This window comes from Phocoena phocoena, chromosome 18 (assembly GCF_963924675.1).
Source record: "Phocoena phocoena chromosome 18, mPhoPho1.1, whole genome shotgun sequence".
Taxonomy (NCBI): domain Eukaryota; kingdom Metazoa; phylum Chordata; class Mammalia; order Artiodactyla; family Phocoenidae; genus Phocoena; species Phocoena phocoena.
Window position 1 is genome coordinate 16,000,462 of NC_089236.1, and position 19,746 is coordinate 16,020,207.

The 19,746-nt window shown below is 42.6% G+C and overlaps 1 protein-coding gene across 1 annotated transcript in view; it reads right to left on the bottom strand.

Moving 5' to 3' along the window:
* WDFY2 (WD repeat and FYVE domain containing 2) overlaps nucleotides 1–19,746 on the bottom strand; it is a 171,840-nt gene that overhangs the window by 31,321 nt on the left and 120,773 nt on the right. Inside the window, exons 4-6 of the mRNA XM_065896046.1 lie at nucleotides 16,926–16,980; nucleotides 12,331–12,481; nucleotides 5,269–5,381 (exon numbers count right to left, since the gene is read on the bottom strand). Of these exons, the coding sequence (XP_065752118.1) occupies nucleotides 5,269–5,381; nucleotides 12,331–12,481; nucleotides 16,926–16,980 (319 nt within the window). The remainder of the gene's footprint in view (nucleotides 1–5,268; nucleotides 5,382–12,330; nucleotides 12,482–16,925; nucleotides 16,981–19,746) is intronic.

Genomic DNA, 19,746 nt, shown 5'->3' on the forward strand with positions numbered 1-19,746 from the left:
ACAGGCCACTGGACTCCATTCACACTTACCCATTGCAGGCTTCAAACCTGCTTCCTACCTCCTGGGTCTGGAATGTTCCCACCACCTGGGTAAACTCCTCAGTCTTCTTAAGGTGTTGTTTAAACATCACTTTCTTAGAAGCCCCCCTTTAACTCTGTGGACAAGAAGCCCTCTTGTTAACTGTTCCCAAAGAAGCCCATGCGTGGCCTCGGGGCTTCACAACACTTGTTACACGCATAATATTTCCAATTATTGCTTTAATTCCATGAGCGGGATTTGAACCAGGGCAAGGACTAGGCTGATTTCATTCACCGATGAGCGGCACCACTCATCACATGGAGAGCCAATGACCTGACGGACTCTAGATGAAAATCCACATCTATTAGATGTGAAAGCCTCTACTGTAAACAAAAATTAAGCTTTCAGCTTAATGATCTGAACTTACATATTTGCACTAAACTGTACCTGTCCTTGTTTTAGTTATTTTTATTATAACTACACTGTTACTTTCAATAGTTCTCCTAACAGTCAATGAACAAGTCTGTATTTAATTTTCCGTTAAGTAGTATGCTTTGGGCGGTTCACATTCAAGCCCTCCTATTTCCAATATGTTCATACTAACCAAAAAAATTCTTAGAAGAAAAAAAAAAAGATTTTATTGATACTAGTAGTTTCCAGTGGCCAAAATCTGATATTTTCCCCCTTTGTTCAAATCAGCGTGTGACATTTTGGCAGAAATATATTCTAATTTCTGCAGAAATATCAAAGAACTATGATATTTGGCATTTAGCTCCAGAAATAAAACCAGCAGAGGGAGCATAAGAACATAAAATTAGTTTTCTAAATCCCCATGGATTAGTAAGTGCCATGTTTTGGCCTCTGGGTATGGCTATTAGGCAGATTCCATCACTAACTCACATTTTTATATGACCTTCTGTACTGTAAAAGAGAGTGATGGGTGAATGGCTGACTCCATACACATACTGAAGACTTGTCTGCTGTTGAGTTTGGATCTGGAGTAATTAGATCCCCAAGATCACTCTTTAATGGATCTAGGTTCATCTTAAGGTCTTTGTTTGGGGGGTAAGGGAGTCAGGAGGTTAAAACTAACTCTCCATTCACAGCCCCTTTCTCCAGAATTGTGTCCGGCTGAGTTTGGGACCTCCCAGGGCCCAGATGGACTTACTGCATAGGAAGAGCTCAACAATGTTTGCATCATCGTGGAATCTCTCAGATGCCCTTGTTTTAGCTTTAAATGAATGACCTGTGCTGTAGCCAGACTGGAGATGGGTAGATACTACTGTCTAGGAATAATAACAAATTAGATAGGTGACCTGCTACATTTATTTGCCTTCGTGTTAGATAACAACCTTCCTGGGCTACGTCCTGTCTTCCTCAAAGATATTTCATGATGAAATCATGTGAAAATATTTTACATTCTTTCAGAAAGATAAGATACAATATCGGGTAGTATTTTATATTGGAACGAATCCGGAAGACATGAACTCCTTGGGCCACCTTTTCACCTCACAGCAGTAAGAAGCAGCTACTTATCCCTTTCCTGACCCAGAGGCAGCAGTACAGAACTCGGGGAATTCCTATCGGTGCTCTGGGCAACGCCCGACTTCTAAGGAGCCAGAAAGTCAAGCTGAAAGCCACCTCTGCCTCAACCAAATCTGGGAACTCTCCAGCCTGTCACGGCCTCTAAAATTTTACCGCACGTCTATCCACTCCCCGCTCTCCCATCACCACAGCCACTCTGCGAGGGACAGTTTCCTACTAGCTCTGCCATCACACTCTCTACTCTACTACCAGAGCAATCTTTTAAATCCGATCAGGTTAACTTTTTGCTTAAAACTCTTTCACCGTTTTCCCCTGATGTCAGGATAATGCTCTCAGTGATCTGAACTGACTCTCACTTCCTTTCTGGCTGACACCCACCACCCCCATACTCAGTGTTCCAGCCAAAAAGAGTAACTAGGCGCTCCCAAGAGAGCCACGCTTTTTGCAAATCCCCAGGCCTTGGATTACGCTGGTTTGTTCTGCCTGCCCTGCTCTCCCTACTTCTCTTTCATGAACTCAACACTTACTCCTCCGCCACAATCTTAGGTCAAAGTCATATCTTCCCCCCCCACCCCCCGGGGGGAGACCCTCCCTGACCAACTCCCACGCCCATCCCCTTGGTTGCTGCTCCCATGCCCCAGACGCTCCTCCACACACCCCGGCCCTCAGGCACTATAATTACTGTTTAGCTTCTGTCTCGCTCACTGGGCTGTGAGGAATTCGAGAACAATGACTATGCCTTTTTTATTTATTTATTTTTTTAGCAGAGGTCTTCTTAGAAGCCCATATGATTTTAAATTTATTTATTTATTTATTTATTTATTTACGGCTGTGTTGGGTCTTCATTTCTGTGCGAGGGCTTTCTCTAGCGTGGCAAGCGGGGGCCCCTCTTCATCGCGGTGCGCGGGCCTCTCTTGTTGCGGAGCACAGGCTCCAGACGCGCAGGCTCAGTAGTTGTGGCTCACAGGGAAGCCCTATGCCTTTTCTTTCTGTGACTGGGAGTAGTGGCCGAGGTCAACCAGGGAGAGCCCAGGAGGTGAAGAGACAAGGGTCCCAGGCAGAACCCACCAAGACGACCCCAAAGGAGAGGAGAAAGAGCAGTCAGAGACTTCAATGTGGGAGGAAATGTGTTATAGAAGCCAATCGAGGGCAGTCACAGCAGGAAGGAATGGCCACAATGTAAAACGCTACCACGAGGTTAAACAGGACAGAGTTTAAAACATGTCCGGGCTTCCCTGGTGGCGCTGTGCTTGAGAGTCCGCCGGCCGATGCAGGGGACGCGGGTTCGTGCCGCGGAGCGGCTGGGCCCGTGAGCCATGGCCGCTGAGCCTGCGCTCTGCAACGGGAGAGGCCACAACAGTGAGAGGCCCGCGTACCGCAAAAAAAAAAAAAAAAAAAAAAAAAAAAAACACCAAAAACACATGTCCACTGGATTTAGCTACCAGCAGGCCACTGGCCACCTCGGGGAGAGCAGTGTGAGAGGAGTGATAGAGACGAGCCAAATTGCAGGTGGCGGGAAAGCCAACGGGAGGGAAGAATGCGAAACGGCTGGGAAAATGATAACTTTTTTAAGACGCGTTGCTAACTGCGACAACGTGAAGGTATTAATCTAGGTGAAATAACCCGGTCACAGAACAGCAAATACTGCACAATTCCCCTCATATGCAGTGCACAGAGACAGAAAGCAGAATGGTGGTTGCCAGGGGCTGGGGGGAGGGGGTTACATCACAGAGTTTCTGTTCTGCAAGATGAAGAATGTTCTGGAGATGGATGGTGGTGATCAGTGCACAACAATGTGAATGTACATAATGCCACTGAATTGAACACAAAAATGGACAAAAGCATCGATTTTAGGTTGTGTACATTTTACTGCAATTGAAAAACAAAGGAAAAAAGTGGCACTGCTGTGAAGAAAATAAGATGGGATCAGAGGGGTTTTGTTTGTTTTTAACAGAGGCAAGGAACTCAGCATGTTAGAAACTTGAGAAGAGTTGGTCCAAAGGGAGACCAAAAAATTAACTTTCCATGTGGAGACCCCCAGGAGGATGAGTCTGGGGCCAAGGACAGCACGAGGCAGGAGGGCGAGCGATGAGGAGAAAGCGAAGGAAAAGCTTGCTTCTTGGGGAGGGAAGATGGGGTGGCCAAGAAATAAACATTTTTAAAAAGCTTGTATTTGATAACCTCTGTTTTTCTTTGAAGGAGGCCTAGGGAGAGCGGGGAAGGTCTGAAAAAGCTGCTGAGGGACTGAGAGAAGGAGCATACTGTGTACGAAGGACTTAGAGCCGGGTTACGTGAGGGGCTGTGAGGCAACTCCTGAGCCTGGACTGGAATGACGACTCTGCACTGGGGACGATGAGCTGAGGCTCGTGCTGTGACCCCAAACCCGAGTGCAGACTCCGCGGCTGAGTGCGCAGAAGAGACGTGGATACTCTGAACCACAGGTGAAATTTACCAACAAGGGGGCCTGAACTAAGAATGCAGGGAAACGTGTGGCTGAAGCGATGGAGAGGAAGGGAAGATGGGGCAGAGATGCTGGGCAGTGAGGGATCAAGGGAAGGACTCCTCAACAAGGGCAAGAACAAGTGCAGGTGGAGTTAAGGGCTTAGGGAAGCCAAGGATTGGGAGACTGAACTCAGCAGTGAAACAGTCCTGACCTGAGATAGTTTCAGGTCCCCACCAGGCCAGGCTTGGTCAGAGTGTAGGTGGCTAAAAAGAGAAATCCAATCAGGAAAGACCTGGGTTCTATCCACAGGGGAGATTTCTATGTGCTCTTCCTGCCTCAGGTGTAGATAATTAAGATGATCTTTTATGAATCTTTCCCCTGGATTCAATTTTCTCTTTATTGCATTGCTCTTTTTCCCTTTAGGAACTCCCTTATGAGCTAGATACTATCCCATTTTACATCCTCATTCACCTACTTTTGTTCTTATATGACGTCTAAACTCAAATATTAACCTTGTTCTATACTGAATCATGGGCTGGTAAACTGCAGAAGACACAAAAGCCCATTAAGAACCAGGAAAACAGGCAGTTATTCATTCTCCAGGGTCAACATCACATGTTAAAAATACTAGTAAAAAATTAGTCATCATCATTTACTCAAGTCTTTCAAAGGTTAAGTGTGGATACAGTCTGTCACCTTGCTTAAATGACCTTGAGCAGACCAGTAACATAAAGGGGGCCTTGAAAAGAGCCCCAGAGGAAGGAAAATTAAAGAGGAACTTGTACCTTTTTATGTAGGCTAGCTACCCACGACAAATCTATTTTTCATTTCATTTGTCTTGGAAGTAGGAGTCTGTCTTGCATACCATTTTCTCGCTCCAAGGATGGCAAGGACAGACCGAGGCAGCTGTCCTTCTGTCCAACTGTTTGTGCAGTTGCCACACAGCCTCAAACAATGTCTCATTAACATATGCAAACAAGGGCTTTCTCCAGCGTAGCATGACAAAGAACCACATCACCACCATTTTTGAAATAGACTGTTTGCTCTTTTGTTTGACTGATGGAGAAAATTTCTGACAATGTATCTTACTGAACCATTCTTACTGAACCATTCTGAAATCAGTCACACGCATCACGTGTATCTTTGCACAAGCCCGGATTGTACCTCGTCACTTGCACACCACATCTTGTGAACATCAGAACATGCAGCGGGCGAAAGGTCACTGTGAGAGCAGCACATGGAGGGTCTGCTTTCAATCCCACCTGTATGTCCTCTGAATGTCGTGACCAGGGTGCAGTTTTCTTGCTCCAGTTTGAGGATGGTTACTTGGCCTGAGTGGTCACCAATGAACACATGCCGGGTTTCAACATCAAATCTATCATGTAAGCATTAAGGATCGTTTCTCAAAAGTGAGTGGATGGTTTACCCCCCTCTCTCCACACACACACCAGAAAAAATATAAATGTCAAAGAAATGCGCAAATCTCACGGGAGGAGAACTTGAATATAATGCTGAAAGACACAAAAAGTGGACATAACAAAATGAAAGACATTACTTACTGGACGGTAAGACTCACATGATAAACATGTCCATTTTCACAACATGAATTTATGAATTTAATATAATCCCTATAAAAGTAGCAACATGTGGGGTTTTTTCCTACAGTTAGGTATGTTCATTCTAAAGTTCACATAGAAAAGTCAATTAGCAAGAAGAGCCAGGAATATTCTGAAAATAAGAGTAATATGGTACTGTGATGGGGGAGGTTAGCCCTACCAGATATTAAAACATGTTATAAAGTCTCTTTAGTTCAAAGTGTGGTGCTTAGACAAACAGACCAATGGAACAGAAAAGAAAGTCTAGAAATAGGCCCCAAAGCATGCAGAAATTTAGTACATATCCGATAAAGGTGGCTTTTCAAATGAATAAGGAAAAGAAAGGCGAAAAGAAAAGTTGGCACAAACTGAACCAGTCATTTGGGAAAATAAAACAGGATTTGTACTTCACTTTATACCAGGAAGAACTCCAATGTAAAAAAATGAAAAATAGAAGTTCTAGATGGGAGAGTTCCTTTATAACCTTGGAGTGGAAAAAGCTATGACTCAAATACACAAACAACAAACAAATGCCATAAGCAAAGCACAAGACAAATTGGAAAAAATATTTGCAACTGATGTCACAAAAGGCCCGAATACTAATATAAAAAGAGCAATCCAGAAGATTACGAACCTAATAAAAAACAGGCAAGATACATGAATGGATGGTTCAAGAAATGACAATGGTGCTTTGCAAAAGAAAAAAAAAGGGCTTCCCTGGTGGCGCAGTGGTTGAGAGTCCGCCTGCCGATGCAGGGGACGCGGGTTCGTGCCCCGGTCCGGGAAGATCCCACATGCCGCGAAGCGGCTAGGCCCGTGAGCCATGGCCGCTGAGCCTGCGCGTCCGGAGCCTGTGCTCCGCAACGGGAGAGGCCACAGCAGTGAGAGGCCCGCGTACCTCAAAAAAAAAAAAGAGGCCCGCGTACCGCAAAAAAAAAAAAAGAAAAAAAAAATTAACCTAGCAGGCTATCCTTTGAAAGGCTGCTGTTACAAGATTGGCATGGCATCTGGGAACTTGGATTTCAGGAGGGTTCCCACCGTTAACAGACAAAAGTGGCTGACTGTGCCTTAACTGTACAAATAATATGGTGTATGCTAAACACCTGCTTTCCTTCTGCCAGTCTGGTTTTTTTTTTTTTCTTTTGGTCACTCCACGCGGCATGTGGGATCTTAGTTCCCTGATCAGGGATCGAAACCGTGCCCCCTGCAGTGGAAGCACAGAGTCTTAAGCACTGGACACCAGGGAAGTCCTCCTTATGGGAGTCCGGAATTTTGGTACATGCAGGAAGAGGGTGCCTGTGTGACCAGTCAGTCTCCAGTAACTACCCAAGGCCCTGAGTCTCTAGTGAGCTTCCCTGGTTGGTAATGCCTAGCAATCGTACTTGTAGAGATCTACCCCAGAGGCACAATGGCCGAAATGTGAATTGACACATGCCTGAAGCTATTCACTCCGTATTACAGTAAGAGCTAAAGTTTGAAAACAACCCAAAAGTCCATCAAAAGAGGACTTATTAACTATGATACATCCATGCAAAAGAATACTACACAGCTGGGAAATTTGACATGGAGTAATTTCCAGGATATATTATTTTATATATATATATATTTTTTTTAAATAGAGACTTAGATGTTACAGCCTTAATAGCCTTCTGTTAACTTTATATTTATTATTATTTTAAAAAAATTTTGGCTGCACCCCACGACATGTGTGATCTTAGATCCCCAACCAGGGATCGAACCTGCACCCCTGCACTGGAAGCACGGAGTCCTAACCCCTGGACCACCAGGGAAGTCCCTCCAGGATATATTATTAAGTGTGTGTGGGGGAAAACCAAGGTTTATGGAAGCTTATATGCTACACTACCTTCGCGTAAGAAAGAGGGAAACATAAATATAAGTGTGTGTGTGTGCTTATATTTACAAAAGGAAGCACTTTGATAAATCAAGATTGATCAAAAATGGCTGCCAATGGAAAAGTGAGAAACAAGCTGACGGGAAAGGGGTGGTAGTGAGACTTCTCTCTCATTACATTGTTTCCATTATGGAATCTTGTAATTATGTACATGTGAAAAATACTTATACATTTTTTTAAATCCCCTAAATCGACAACAAAGTAAAGTGAATAAACCTACTGTCAACTTGCTGATATAACCACAGAGTTAAAAGAATTATTTCAAGTGACTTTAAAACACAGCATTTTGACTATACATTCTTGGTAGAATATATTCTCAGGACAAAGAAAGCTGCAAAAAAAGAATCTAAAATCTTATTCAGTAGTCTTGCTATTATAATATTGCTATTACTATTTCAAACAACTTAAATATACCATGGGATAAAGCAAATAAAGAATTATGCTGATGTTTAGGAACAAAGGTTTTTAGTCCAAAAGAATCAAGTACAGAAATGACGTAAAGGGGCTTCCCTGGTGGCACAGCGGTTGAGAGTCCGCCTGCCGATGCAGGGCACACGGGTTCGTGCCCTGGTCCAGGAAGATCCCACACGCCGCGGTGCGGCTGGGCCCGTGAGCCATGGCCGCTGAGCCTGCGCATCCGGAGCCTGTGCTCTGCAACGGGAGAGGCCACAGCAGTGAGAGGCCCGCGTACCGCAAAAAAAAAAAAAAAAAAAAAAAGAAGTATGCTATAATGTTAAATTTGAATTAGAAATATTATGTGAACTAATCATTTATTTTCTTTTTTTAAATACACATACATATATTTGCTAGCTATCTCTGAATACTATTCCTAAGAGAAATGGCCAGTTCCAGGACTGGGACAGGAAGGTACCAGATGAGCTTAAGACATGTCGTGTCAAAAGGCAAAGATGCTATCAAAGGCTAGTGGGGCTGTATCAAAAAGACATAGGAGCCAACATGATGTGGCTCTTACTGGCCAAAGATGGGACAATATGAGCATCAAAAAAAGGGGGGGCGCAATTTACTGAAATATACTGAATATATTATTAAAAAACAAAACCCTAAGAGTTTATAATAATGCTCAAAGCCAGAGTGATTGGCATTTAGTATGATATGAGGAAATATGGAAATCAGGATAATCTTAATAGCTTTTCAGTACTCTTTCCACAAATAGGAATAGATAGAAGGGAACGCTTGGTGGAAAGGCATTTGACTATATAGGGTGACATCTTGGAAATATCTCCAACAGGAATAAGTTCTTAAAATGAAGAGTACTTGAATTAGTTTTGTGGAAGCATGAAAAATGTGACCAAAACTTGGTCAAATGACAGACTGAAAGGTGTGGCTAGGTAAAGTATTCACAAAAATAAAGACCAGCAATTGAAGTGGGGGAAGGAAAACAGTTCTACTTCCTACATCAGCCTGCCATGGGACCTTTGGGAAATACCTCCGTTCTGCTATATCTAGTTGTGCAGAGGGCTAGTGCAAAGATTTTAATACCCTAGTTCTAATCCTGGTTCTGCCAGTTAACAGTCACGCGACCTTGAAAAGGTTTCTTATTCTTAATCTCTTTGAGCCTCTCTGAGGCTTTTCTACACGTGAAAATTGAGAATTAGGTCTTTATGTTTTGATAGTGAACAAAGTAACATTATGTAGAAGTACTATGTAAACTCTCAGGGACCGCAAAGGTAAGAGATTTTCTTCTTTTTCCTCACCTTCACTTTCTTCTTCTTGTTGTTGTTAACGTGATAGTTCACTTAATATTCACTTAAACAGTTAAGTGAATATTAGTTCACTTAAAGCAACAAAGATTTTGAGGTGATTCCGAAATTGATAATTCAACTTGTGAACTAGTCAGTCTCTGTCATCCTTTATTTCTCTACTTGAATTTTGGTTACTTTCATTGTTTATTTACTTCTCTGCTAAGAGGCCTGAAAGAAGAGGAAAAAGGGTGATGTCAATCTGACTTATTCTATCACTTGTTGGCTTGACTATTTGAGGTGCAGATGGGAGAGAATCAATCCGTCTGTAGAAAACTCTTATGTACACCACCAGTGCCCACTATGAGGAGAAATAGGGGTCATAATATTATTCTGAACATTTTATGTTATTTTAACAGATCTTCTTCCTTTCTTTACCACTAAAAAACTGAAGAACCAAAAAGACCAAAAACCGGTAAGTACAGAAGGTGGCAGAACGAAGAGGAGGGGTGAGGTGATGGAGGAGGGTTCCCATGAAAAACGCATGTTTAAAAGCTGAATTTTAACATGAACCCCAACGCTGTATGGGTTGCCCGTTAACAATCTATGCATCAGGCAGCTCCCAGGAAAAACCCTGCAGCCTTGGGAAAGTTGCGTGGGTCTCGGCTGCAGAAGCAGTGCTGTTATGCACGAGCGTGCGGCACTGGGAAAATACCAGGCAGACAGATGCCCCCGGGTGCAAGGGCTGGCACTGTGGTTCCAGAACTGGAGCTAAGGAGGCAGAGCTGGCAGAGGTGAGGGAGTCTTCTGGAAGGGCCTCTCTGTCTGCAGTATTGCAGCTGCCTTCCACCTTAATAGCAAGGTCGGACTGGAGGGTCATTGGCACTGGGGAAGGAAGCCTGAGGCTTTCACTGCACACACAAGTTTCTGAGAGCCAATCACATGTTTGTTTTCTGCTTGGTAAACCACATGGCAAAGAAGAGGTGAAAAATGAAGATGACTTTTGGAGATGCCGGAGGAGAGGAGTCAAAGACTATAAGAGTCAGGACAAGTTTAATTCTGGGTACTTGTGGGGTTTTTTGTTTTTTGTTTTCATTTTCAGGTCGTTTAAAAAGTAAACTTCTTAAGGGCAAGATCTGTATTTTTTTCTATACTCCTTAGTTTGGTTAGGTGATACAGAAGATACCTCACTAGGCGTGGCTAGTGATATAGAAGCCAGCATGTTAAGAACAAATTATATTGATGCCATTAGTTCTGTTCTCAGAGGGATAATGCAGTATAATGGGAAAAACCAGCAGTCCAAGGCAGAAGACCTGGGTCCTGGTGGTGATTTTCCTACATACCAGCTGGGTGGCTGCAGATAAGGCATGTGACCCTCTCTGGGCTTCAGCTGGCTCACCTGTAAATGAGAAATTGGATGGATGATCTCTAAGGGAGATCCAATACTAACACTACAAGAAATCATGAATCCATTGGCAGGAGAGTTCATGTATTTCAATTCAAGCATTATGCTTGTCTGAACTGGCTTTTAGAAAGTAAACTTTGGAGTTTCTTTCTTTAAGCACCCTCTCAAAGATAAGTTGATCTTTTTTTTTTTTGCGGTACGCGGGCCTCTCACTGTTGTGGCCTCTTGCGTTGCAGAGCACAGGCTCCGGACGCGCAGGCTCAGCGGCCATGGCTCACGGACCCAGCCGCTCTGCGGCATGCGGGATCTTCCCGGACTGGGGCACGAACCCGTGTCCCCTGCATCGGCAGGCGGACCCTCAACCGCTGTGCCACCAGGGAAGCCCGATAAGTGATCTTGATTTCCATTCCTTGTCGCCCTTGCTTCTGGTCTTCTTGGTAACATGCCACTTTTACAGCCTTCCATATGGCCATTCTCAGTTTCTTCATCTTGCCCTTCCAGTTGGAAAATAAGAGTGACATTAGCCTAAACACACACACACACACACACACACACACACACACACAACTACTGCCACATGTCTGCAAGGAAACAGCAAGGTGCAATCCTTTGTCAGGTGGCTGCAAATCACTGAACAGGCATATAAATACTAGATGAAAATCTGAAAGCAAGTCTTACTGTTTCATCCTGTTTTTGCAGACAAGTGATCTGTTTATAACTATTTCCTCATCTGTCAGAAGGTGGAGAGATTCTACGCTTTTTAAAGAAGAAACTCAGGGTCCTTTACTCCTCAGAGTGGTAGCATCACCAGTGCAGGCTTCTCACTTGTCAGGCCTGTGTTCACTGGAGCCCAGGGGGCTGGATGTGAGGATTACCCAGCATTGGCAGGTGTTCACACTGAGCACATGGACCCTGGAGACTTGAGAGATAAGAGTTAATATTGTTCTACATATCCTGGAAAAGTCTGGTACCTGGAACGAAGACTGCGTAGCATTACTGTGTAGATACCAGTCAGCCTGCTCTGGTCCCGGCATGGTGGCCTCTCAATAAATATTCTTAAAATGAATAGGAATCCTGTGGTTCTTCTGCCAGGCACCAAAATGGGAATGTTTCCAACCTTAACACCTATGCGTAAATTATTTCTGTTCAAAAATAAAAGACTATTTCAGTGACGGTTTTATCTCCATGTTCCATGATTCTTTCTGACAGCTGAGGCTCACAAATCCGGGCTGTGTACTGTCTAGATGTCAGACTTTGTATCACAGCAGACCCACAACCTGCTCGGCAGTAACTTATTTCAGGTGAACTTACTTTACTCCACCTACATGAGGACCCTTGATGATTTATGTGTTAGGAAAGTTTATAAGCACTTTTTTTTTTCTTGCGGTATGCGGGCCTCTCACTGCCATGGCCTCTCCTGTTGCAGAGCACAGGCTCCGGATGCTCAGGCTCAGCGGCCATGGCTCACGGGCCTAGCTGTTCCGCGGCATGTGGGATCCTCCCGCGGCATGTGGGACCCGTGTCCCCTGCATCGGCAGGCGAACTCCCAACCACTGCACCACCAGGGAAGTCCAGTTTATAAGCATCTTAATCAGTAGGGCAACTAGCAAATAAAACAAGAAACTTTCAAGCTGCACATACCCAAAATGTTCATGAAAGAAAGAAGTCAACAGCTAAGTTCCCACCAAGGGATTTTGTCCAGCAAAGGATACTGCAGGCCTGAGGCCACAGCACTGGTGCGATAACCTCCCAGGCGTTGCCCACTCTCAGAGCAGTGCCAGGCAAATTGCTTGTCCTGTCCCGTGCTCAGCACCCACTCCAGCTCCAGGACAAACAGGATCATCGTCACTCTGCTCTGATGCGCTAAAAGCCAAGAGACAAGAAAACAACCCATAAAGCATCCTAAAAGAGGCTGGTAAAGCATGGTCCACAGAGGTGCATCATTCTCTCCTCCCCACCCCAGAGTAAGCTGAACAGTAGATAATCGTTACAAACAAGGGCTAGAACAGTGGTTCTCATCATGGGGACAGGCATGCCCCTGGAGAAGACCACATCCGCGTTTCCGTAAGAAAATTTTCCCCAACCACTTCCCTGGCAGTCCAGTGGTTAAGATTCCATGCTTCCAACGCAGGGGATGTGGGTTTGATCCCTGGTTGGGGAATTAAGATCCCACACGCCACGTGGCGTGGCCAAAAAAATAATTAATTAATTAATTTTTTAAAAAAGAAAGAAAATTTTCCTAACACCCAAAGGGCCTGGACCACCTCTCTCAGACAGGTTAGAACTGCTGGACTAGAGAAAGGCAGGTCAGTGTGACTACAAAACACATTAGGAACAACGTTCTGCTAATAAACTCACTGGTGTCTGTTTATTTAAGCTTTAAAAAAAGCAAAGAGCATTACTGTTCTCCTTTTGATGAAGGCTTGCTTTTAAATCCACAACAAAGTTCTAGATGAATTTTCTGTGAGAAATCAAATGTTTGGAGCTTGGAGAGGAGGGCAGAATTATTCCCAAGTGCCGTATAAAAAAGAATGAAATATCCCTTAACGTCAAAGCATACATAATGAGATAATGAGAGCAAATTTCCCAGGGTTGCTTATATACAAGGACAACACCATCACGGAAGTACTGCATCACACAATTTCAGAGTTAGAAGAACTACTCATGTCATCTACTCCATCTCCCTATTTTACACATGGGCAAACCGAGGCACGATCGAGTTGAGTAGTTTGGCCAATCTCATGGCTTCTCAATTACCAAATAAAATCCGTAAAATATTCGCTTTCTTCCTCTTACACAATTCCAGGGGGAGAGGTATAGGGGGTCCACGGCCACTGAACAGAGCTGACTGGAATAAACAAAGATTGATATCCCAGAACTTGGACCCACTGGGCTCTGTGCCCAGGAGCTGGCAGCCTGGTGGGTGAGAGGAGACTCATCCTGTGTGTGACGAGGTGACAGAGAAGCCACCAGCTTCCCGTTTGGATCATGAAAATAGGACTGGACATGGATGGATCAATGCAGCTCTATCAGCAATAACAGCATCACTGCCAATCTCTGAGTGTCTTAACAAGTGCCAGGTACTTAAGGATACTGTCTCACTTAGTCATTGTAATGACTCTGCAAAGCTGGGTGTTTTCCTCCTTTTACAGACACAACCCAGCCTTGCCAAGATGGCGCTTCTAGACTGGCTAACAAACAATACAGTCCGAACCATAGTGAATACCTCCGGGACAGACATTTCACCAAATGCCTGATGTTTTAAAATCCGATATTTGGCGCTTGGAGAATCTAAAGGGATTGAGAAGGGGTATAGAAACAATAATACTGTTAACATCTCTACACAGTATCTGCCTTTCAGAGAATCGGCCACCATCAAGATCAAAACGTTGTCTTAAACTAAAAGGTGGGACTTCCTGGAGAAACTTCTGAAGATCTTGTCATGTCTGTGTCATCAAATGCCCAATTTAAGTTCCACCAATGGTGGAATAAAAGCGAACTCTCTAATGGTTCACTTTCAACTGTACCCACGTCTATTGCAGGCAGAAAGTGGTCCCCAGCACTTCGCTCCCTTTTCTCACGAAGGGGCCTTTGATCTTTCTGTTACTTTGTAAGTCCAAGGGGTTGACAGTAGCCCAGAAGATAAGGGGGTTTACAGCCCTCTGAGCTGCCAGAGGAGGAGACAGAGGCTCAAAAATGTTACGTGACTTGCTCAAAGCTACATAATCAATGAGTGATGAGGCTAGAATTAAAACCCTAGTCTCTCTGCCAAAGTTGGTTCTCTTTCTCTGTCAGGCTGCCTATGACTACTGAAAAGACAAAAACAAACAAAAAACAAACCCTAAAACTCAAAGCACATAATTCTGTCACATAAGGTGACAGAATTCTCTTATTCGAAAAGAAACCCTTTGAAGATACATACGTATTGTTAAGCTTCAGGAACCTGGGCTTGAAGCCTGGCTGTACTTAAATAGGAGCCATGACCTTGATCTTACGGAGGAAGCATCCAGTTTCTCACAATTAAGTACAGTTGACTCTTGAACAATGCACATTTGAACCGCGTGGGTCCACTTATACGCAGATGTTTTTCAACAATAAATACTACAGTACTACATGATCCAAGGTTGGTTGAATCCGCGGATGTGGAGGAACCGTGACACAGAGGAACCGCGATACGGAGGAACTGCGGATACAGAGGCCCGATATAAATTATACATGGATTATCCACTGTGGGGAGGGTTGGTACCCTTTACCACTGCATTATTCAAGGGTCAACTGTATGATGTTAGCTATAGTTTTTTTTGTTTGTTTTTGTTTTTTTTGTTTTGTGGTACTCGGGCCTCTCACTGCTGTCGCCTCTCCCGTTGCGGAGCACAGGCCCTGTGGCCATGGCTCACAGGCCTAGCCGCTCCACGGCATGTGGGATCCTCCTGGACCGGGGCACGAACCCGCGTCCCCTGCATCGGCAGGCGGACTCTCAACCACTGCGCCACCAGGGAAGCCCAGCTATAGTTTTTTATAGACGTTTCTCTCTCAAGTTGAGGAAGTTCCCCTCTATTTGTAATTTGCTGAGAGTTTTTATCATGAATGGGTGTCAGATTTTATCAAATGTTTCTTCTGCATCAATTAATATGATCATATGATTTTTCTTCTTTAGTCTTTTGATGTGATGGGTTACACTGATTTTCAAAAGTTGAACCAGCTTTGCATATCTGGAATAAACCCCACTTGGTCATCGTGTATAATTCTTTTCATGCATTGTTGGATTTGCTAGTATTTTTTTGAAGATTTTTACATCTAAGCTCATGAGAGATATTGGGTTGTAGTTTTCCTTTCTTGTAATGTCTTTGTCTGGTTTTGGTATCACTGACCTTTTAAAAAATGTTAATTGAGATAAAGTTCACATAATATAAAATTCACCATTTAAACCACGTTAAGAGGGTATAATTCACTGATCTTTAGTATATTCACAATGTTGTGCAATCATCATAGAAAATGTACTATTTCCAGAAAGTTCCATCACCTCAAAAAGAAACCCATACCCTCCACTCCCCCTTCCCCATCCCTGGGTCACCACTAATTTACTTTCTGTCTCTACGGATTCTCCTATTCTTGACATTTCATATAACTGTAATCATACAATGTATGTTTTTTTGTGTCTAGTTTCTTTCACTTAGCATGTTTTCAAGATTCATCCACATTGTAGCAGGTATCAGTACTTCATTCCCTTTTTATGGCCAAATAAGAATTCACTGTATTGATACACTACATTTTGTTTATCCATTCATTCATACATGAACATTTAGGTTGTTTCCACTTTTTGGCTATTGTGAATAATGCTGCTATACATAAGGGTATAAAAATATCTGTCCCTGCTTTCATTTCTTTTGGGAATAAACCTCACTTGGTTGTGACATACTTACCTTTTTATATATTGCTGAATTTGATCTGCTGAAATTTTGTGTACATGTTTTTGCATCTATTTTCACAGGGGATGCATAGATACTATGCATGTCTTGTTCACTATTATAATTCTCAGTTATTGGGACACAATAGGTACTCAATAAATACTGGATAAGTGATATGTGAAAAAAACTTAAAGAATAAATCCATAGGGAAATGAATTTTGGCTCAAAATCTAGAAATAAAGAACGCAATGCTTAGAATTTTCCAAAATCAGGAGGGGCTGCTATGTCTTTGGAGGGTATCAGAGGAGAGGCTGGATGATCATGAATGAGGTCACGAGATTTGGAAGAAATGACGTCTAAGTGAAATGACGTCTACCTCTAATGTTCTGACCCCTGACATTGGCCTGGATGAAAAAAATCATCAGTGAAAATTGCTCCTGATCTATACTATATAAAGGGCTTACAGTACACTGCCAATGTTGAAGACACAATAAAACCTGAATTCCTTCCCTTAGACAATATGAACACTTTCAGCCTTTTAAAATATTTACCGAAAAATGAAATGAGCTCCATGGAAAGCCAACCCTGGATCCCGCTCTCCAAGTCTGCCACAGGGTTTCCAGGCAGTGGGGCGGAGCAGGCAGACAAAGGACAAAGGCTGTACGTTCTGGAGTCACACAGACCTGGTCTGGTTTCACACTTTACCAGCTATAAGACCACACGCCCAATCTCTTTGGGCCTCTGCTTCTTAATTCAAAAATGGGGATAATATTCACCACAAAGGGTTGCTGTTTTGTTCCCGCTGACTGCTGTAAAGTTAAGTCCTCTCTTGTGGCAGTGGAAGCCACTGAGAAACATTTCACGGTCTAAGACAATGAAAACACTGCTCTCGTTCCTACCTTGATAGTTTTTCACAGGAGTCATCTTGTTATAATCTTCTGATAGAAGAAACTCCTGCAAAAGAGAAGCAAAATATTAAGCAAAAAGAAATTCTGTAAGTGGATAAATATGTTTTGGTAAAACCGGATTGTATGAAGCAAACATCATCACAGAATTATATCTTACATGAATATTTTGCCAATCAACTCAGCATTTTCTGTACCTCTTTAAAAGTAACAATCATAATTACAATCCAATGCAATTATCATAGTTTTTACCTTATAACTCTGAAGTTGACTTTTTTTTTTTTCAAGTATACATGAGAAGAAAACTGGATCAAGTTCAAAGTCTTGATCCTGGTCAATTTTGAAGGTAAATCCAATTCAAATTACTTTTCTCTCTGTGGTGCCACAACTGAAATTTTGCAAGGCTCTGGCCAGTGAGCAAACGGAGGGCAACCCTCTACTAGGGAAATAAATGAGTTATTTTAAAGATTCTGTTTCTAATAACAGTAGCTTATTTCCTGGTACAACAAGCTTCTCAGGGCTGCATCTTACTCATCCCTATATCCCTACGGCACCCGGCACAGTGCTTTGGTACAGTAGGTAGTCAACAAATAGTGAAAAAATGGACATGTAAAAGGTATCTCCCAATCTGACGAGGTTAGTTTGGCTATCAAATGTACTCAAAAATATCAGTTTCTATATAACACACTGTGTGTACTCTTTGTGAGGACACATAGGAGGTGATTTTGTGTGTGAGTATGTTTGCATGCTTCACCTAAGCACATACAATGACCTATATGTAGAAGCCAACCAAGCCCCAGCCAGGTTTTGAGTCCCTTACCTTCTTTCAAATGCAAAATGCCCGTATAATCTTAAACAGTAGGCTGTCAAATATAAGGAGAGCTGTGAAGTGTAATAAATTGATGGCTTTATCTGAACTTAAAAACAGAACAATGAGTCTTTTCAAAACATTTGGAGGCTTCCAGAATTTCTCCTTGATGACTTCAAGAAAGGTGGTGGGAGGACAGACACACAGACTCGCGACTTGCAATCTGGGTATTTATTGAGTTCATATAGTTTGTGTGATTTTTCAGAAGTAAATAATTATACTGTTTTTGTGATAGATGCCACAAAGTTAAATAATGCACAAGGTGACGCGAGAGAATGAACACGGTAACAAAGCTCCTCTGGGTGTCTGCTTTTCCGTCCCAGCCCTCCTTAAGAAGCTTATCTACAAATGGGTTTTCTTCACCATGATTGTCTCAGTAATAACATTATTCAACTTGTCACTTTTAAAACTTCGTATCATTATTCCTACAAGGAGCGGCACTATATTCATTTCTTGTTTCTGAAGAGCTAGACTCACAACTGAAGAGAGAAGACTAATTTTTAAAGAAGTCAAGTTGTTTTCCCATAAGGAGCTTACAGTGTGGGTAAGAAGTCACGCATGTGTCTGAGCAACGGTTCAGTACCACCCTTAATCCCCAGCAAGAGTAGCTCAACCCTGGGCCCCATACTTTAGAGTGCCCCAAATTTCCTAACAAACACACAAAACAAATTTCTTAAAGACGATTGTTATTTGAGCAAGTGTTTACTGAGTTCATCTAGTGCATAGGCTATTTTGAATATACTGAACTGGTTCTTTAGCTTGGGGAAAAGGTACATTCATTCCTTTTGGAAACAGGCAGGGTATTAAATAAACAACTTGTAGATCTGTGCTTAAGGTTAACATACACATACACAATACAATTACCAGTTCACTGCATAGGTAAACTTAATTTTTTGTTCATTTGTTTTTCCTATGAAAATAGATACATAATCATGGAGAAAGCATGGGAAATTGCCAGCATTCTTTTTCATTATTACTTTTTTGATCAAAGAAACAATATGCTATTCTAGAAATTGTAAGACTGATAAATACTAAACAGTCTCTTATGATACCATTTCTCAGAGATAATTATTATGGAAAGTATAATTGGAATAATAAAACAAAATATTAATATCATTTAACAATACTTTTTTCTGGTAACAAATCATGCACATCATTCCATGTGAGTACATACTTAGCAACTTCAATCTTTTTAATGACTGCATAGGATTTTTTTTTTTTTTCGGTACGCGGGCCTCTCACTGTTGTGGTCTCTCCCGTTGCAGAGCACAGGCTCCGGACGCGCAGGCTCAGTGGCCATGGCTCACGGGCCTAGCCACTCCGCAGCATGTGGGATGTTCCCAGACCAGGGCACAAACCTGCGTCCCCTGCATTGGCAGGCGGACTCTCAACCACTGTGCCACCAGGAAAGCCCTGCATAGGATGTTTTTAATGTCCTTCTACTGACAAATGTTTACACTGCTTCCAGTTTTCCTTATTAAAAAAATATCATATGAACCCACAGCCAACATCATTCTCAATGGTGAAAAACTGAAACCATTTCCTCTAAGATCAGGAACAAGACAAAGTTGCCTACTCTCACCGCTATTATTCAACACAGTTTTGGAAGTTTTAGCCACAGCAATCAGAAAAGAAAAAGGAATCCAAATTGGAAAAGAAGAAGTAAAGTTGTCACTGTTTGCAGATGACATGATACTATTCATACAGAATCCTAAAGATGCTACCAGAAAGCTACTAGAGCTAATCAATGAATTTGGTAGAGTAGCAGGATACAAAATTAATGCACAGAAATCTCTTGCATTCCTACACACTAATGATGAAAAGTCTGAAAGAGAAATTAAAGAAACACTCCCATTTACCACTGCAACAAAAAGAATAAAATACCTAGGTATAAACCCACCTAAGGAGACAAAAACCTGTATGCAGAAAACTATACAACACTGATGA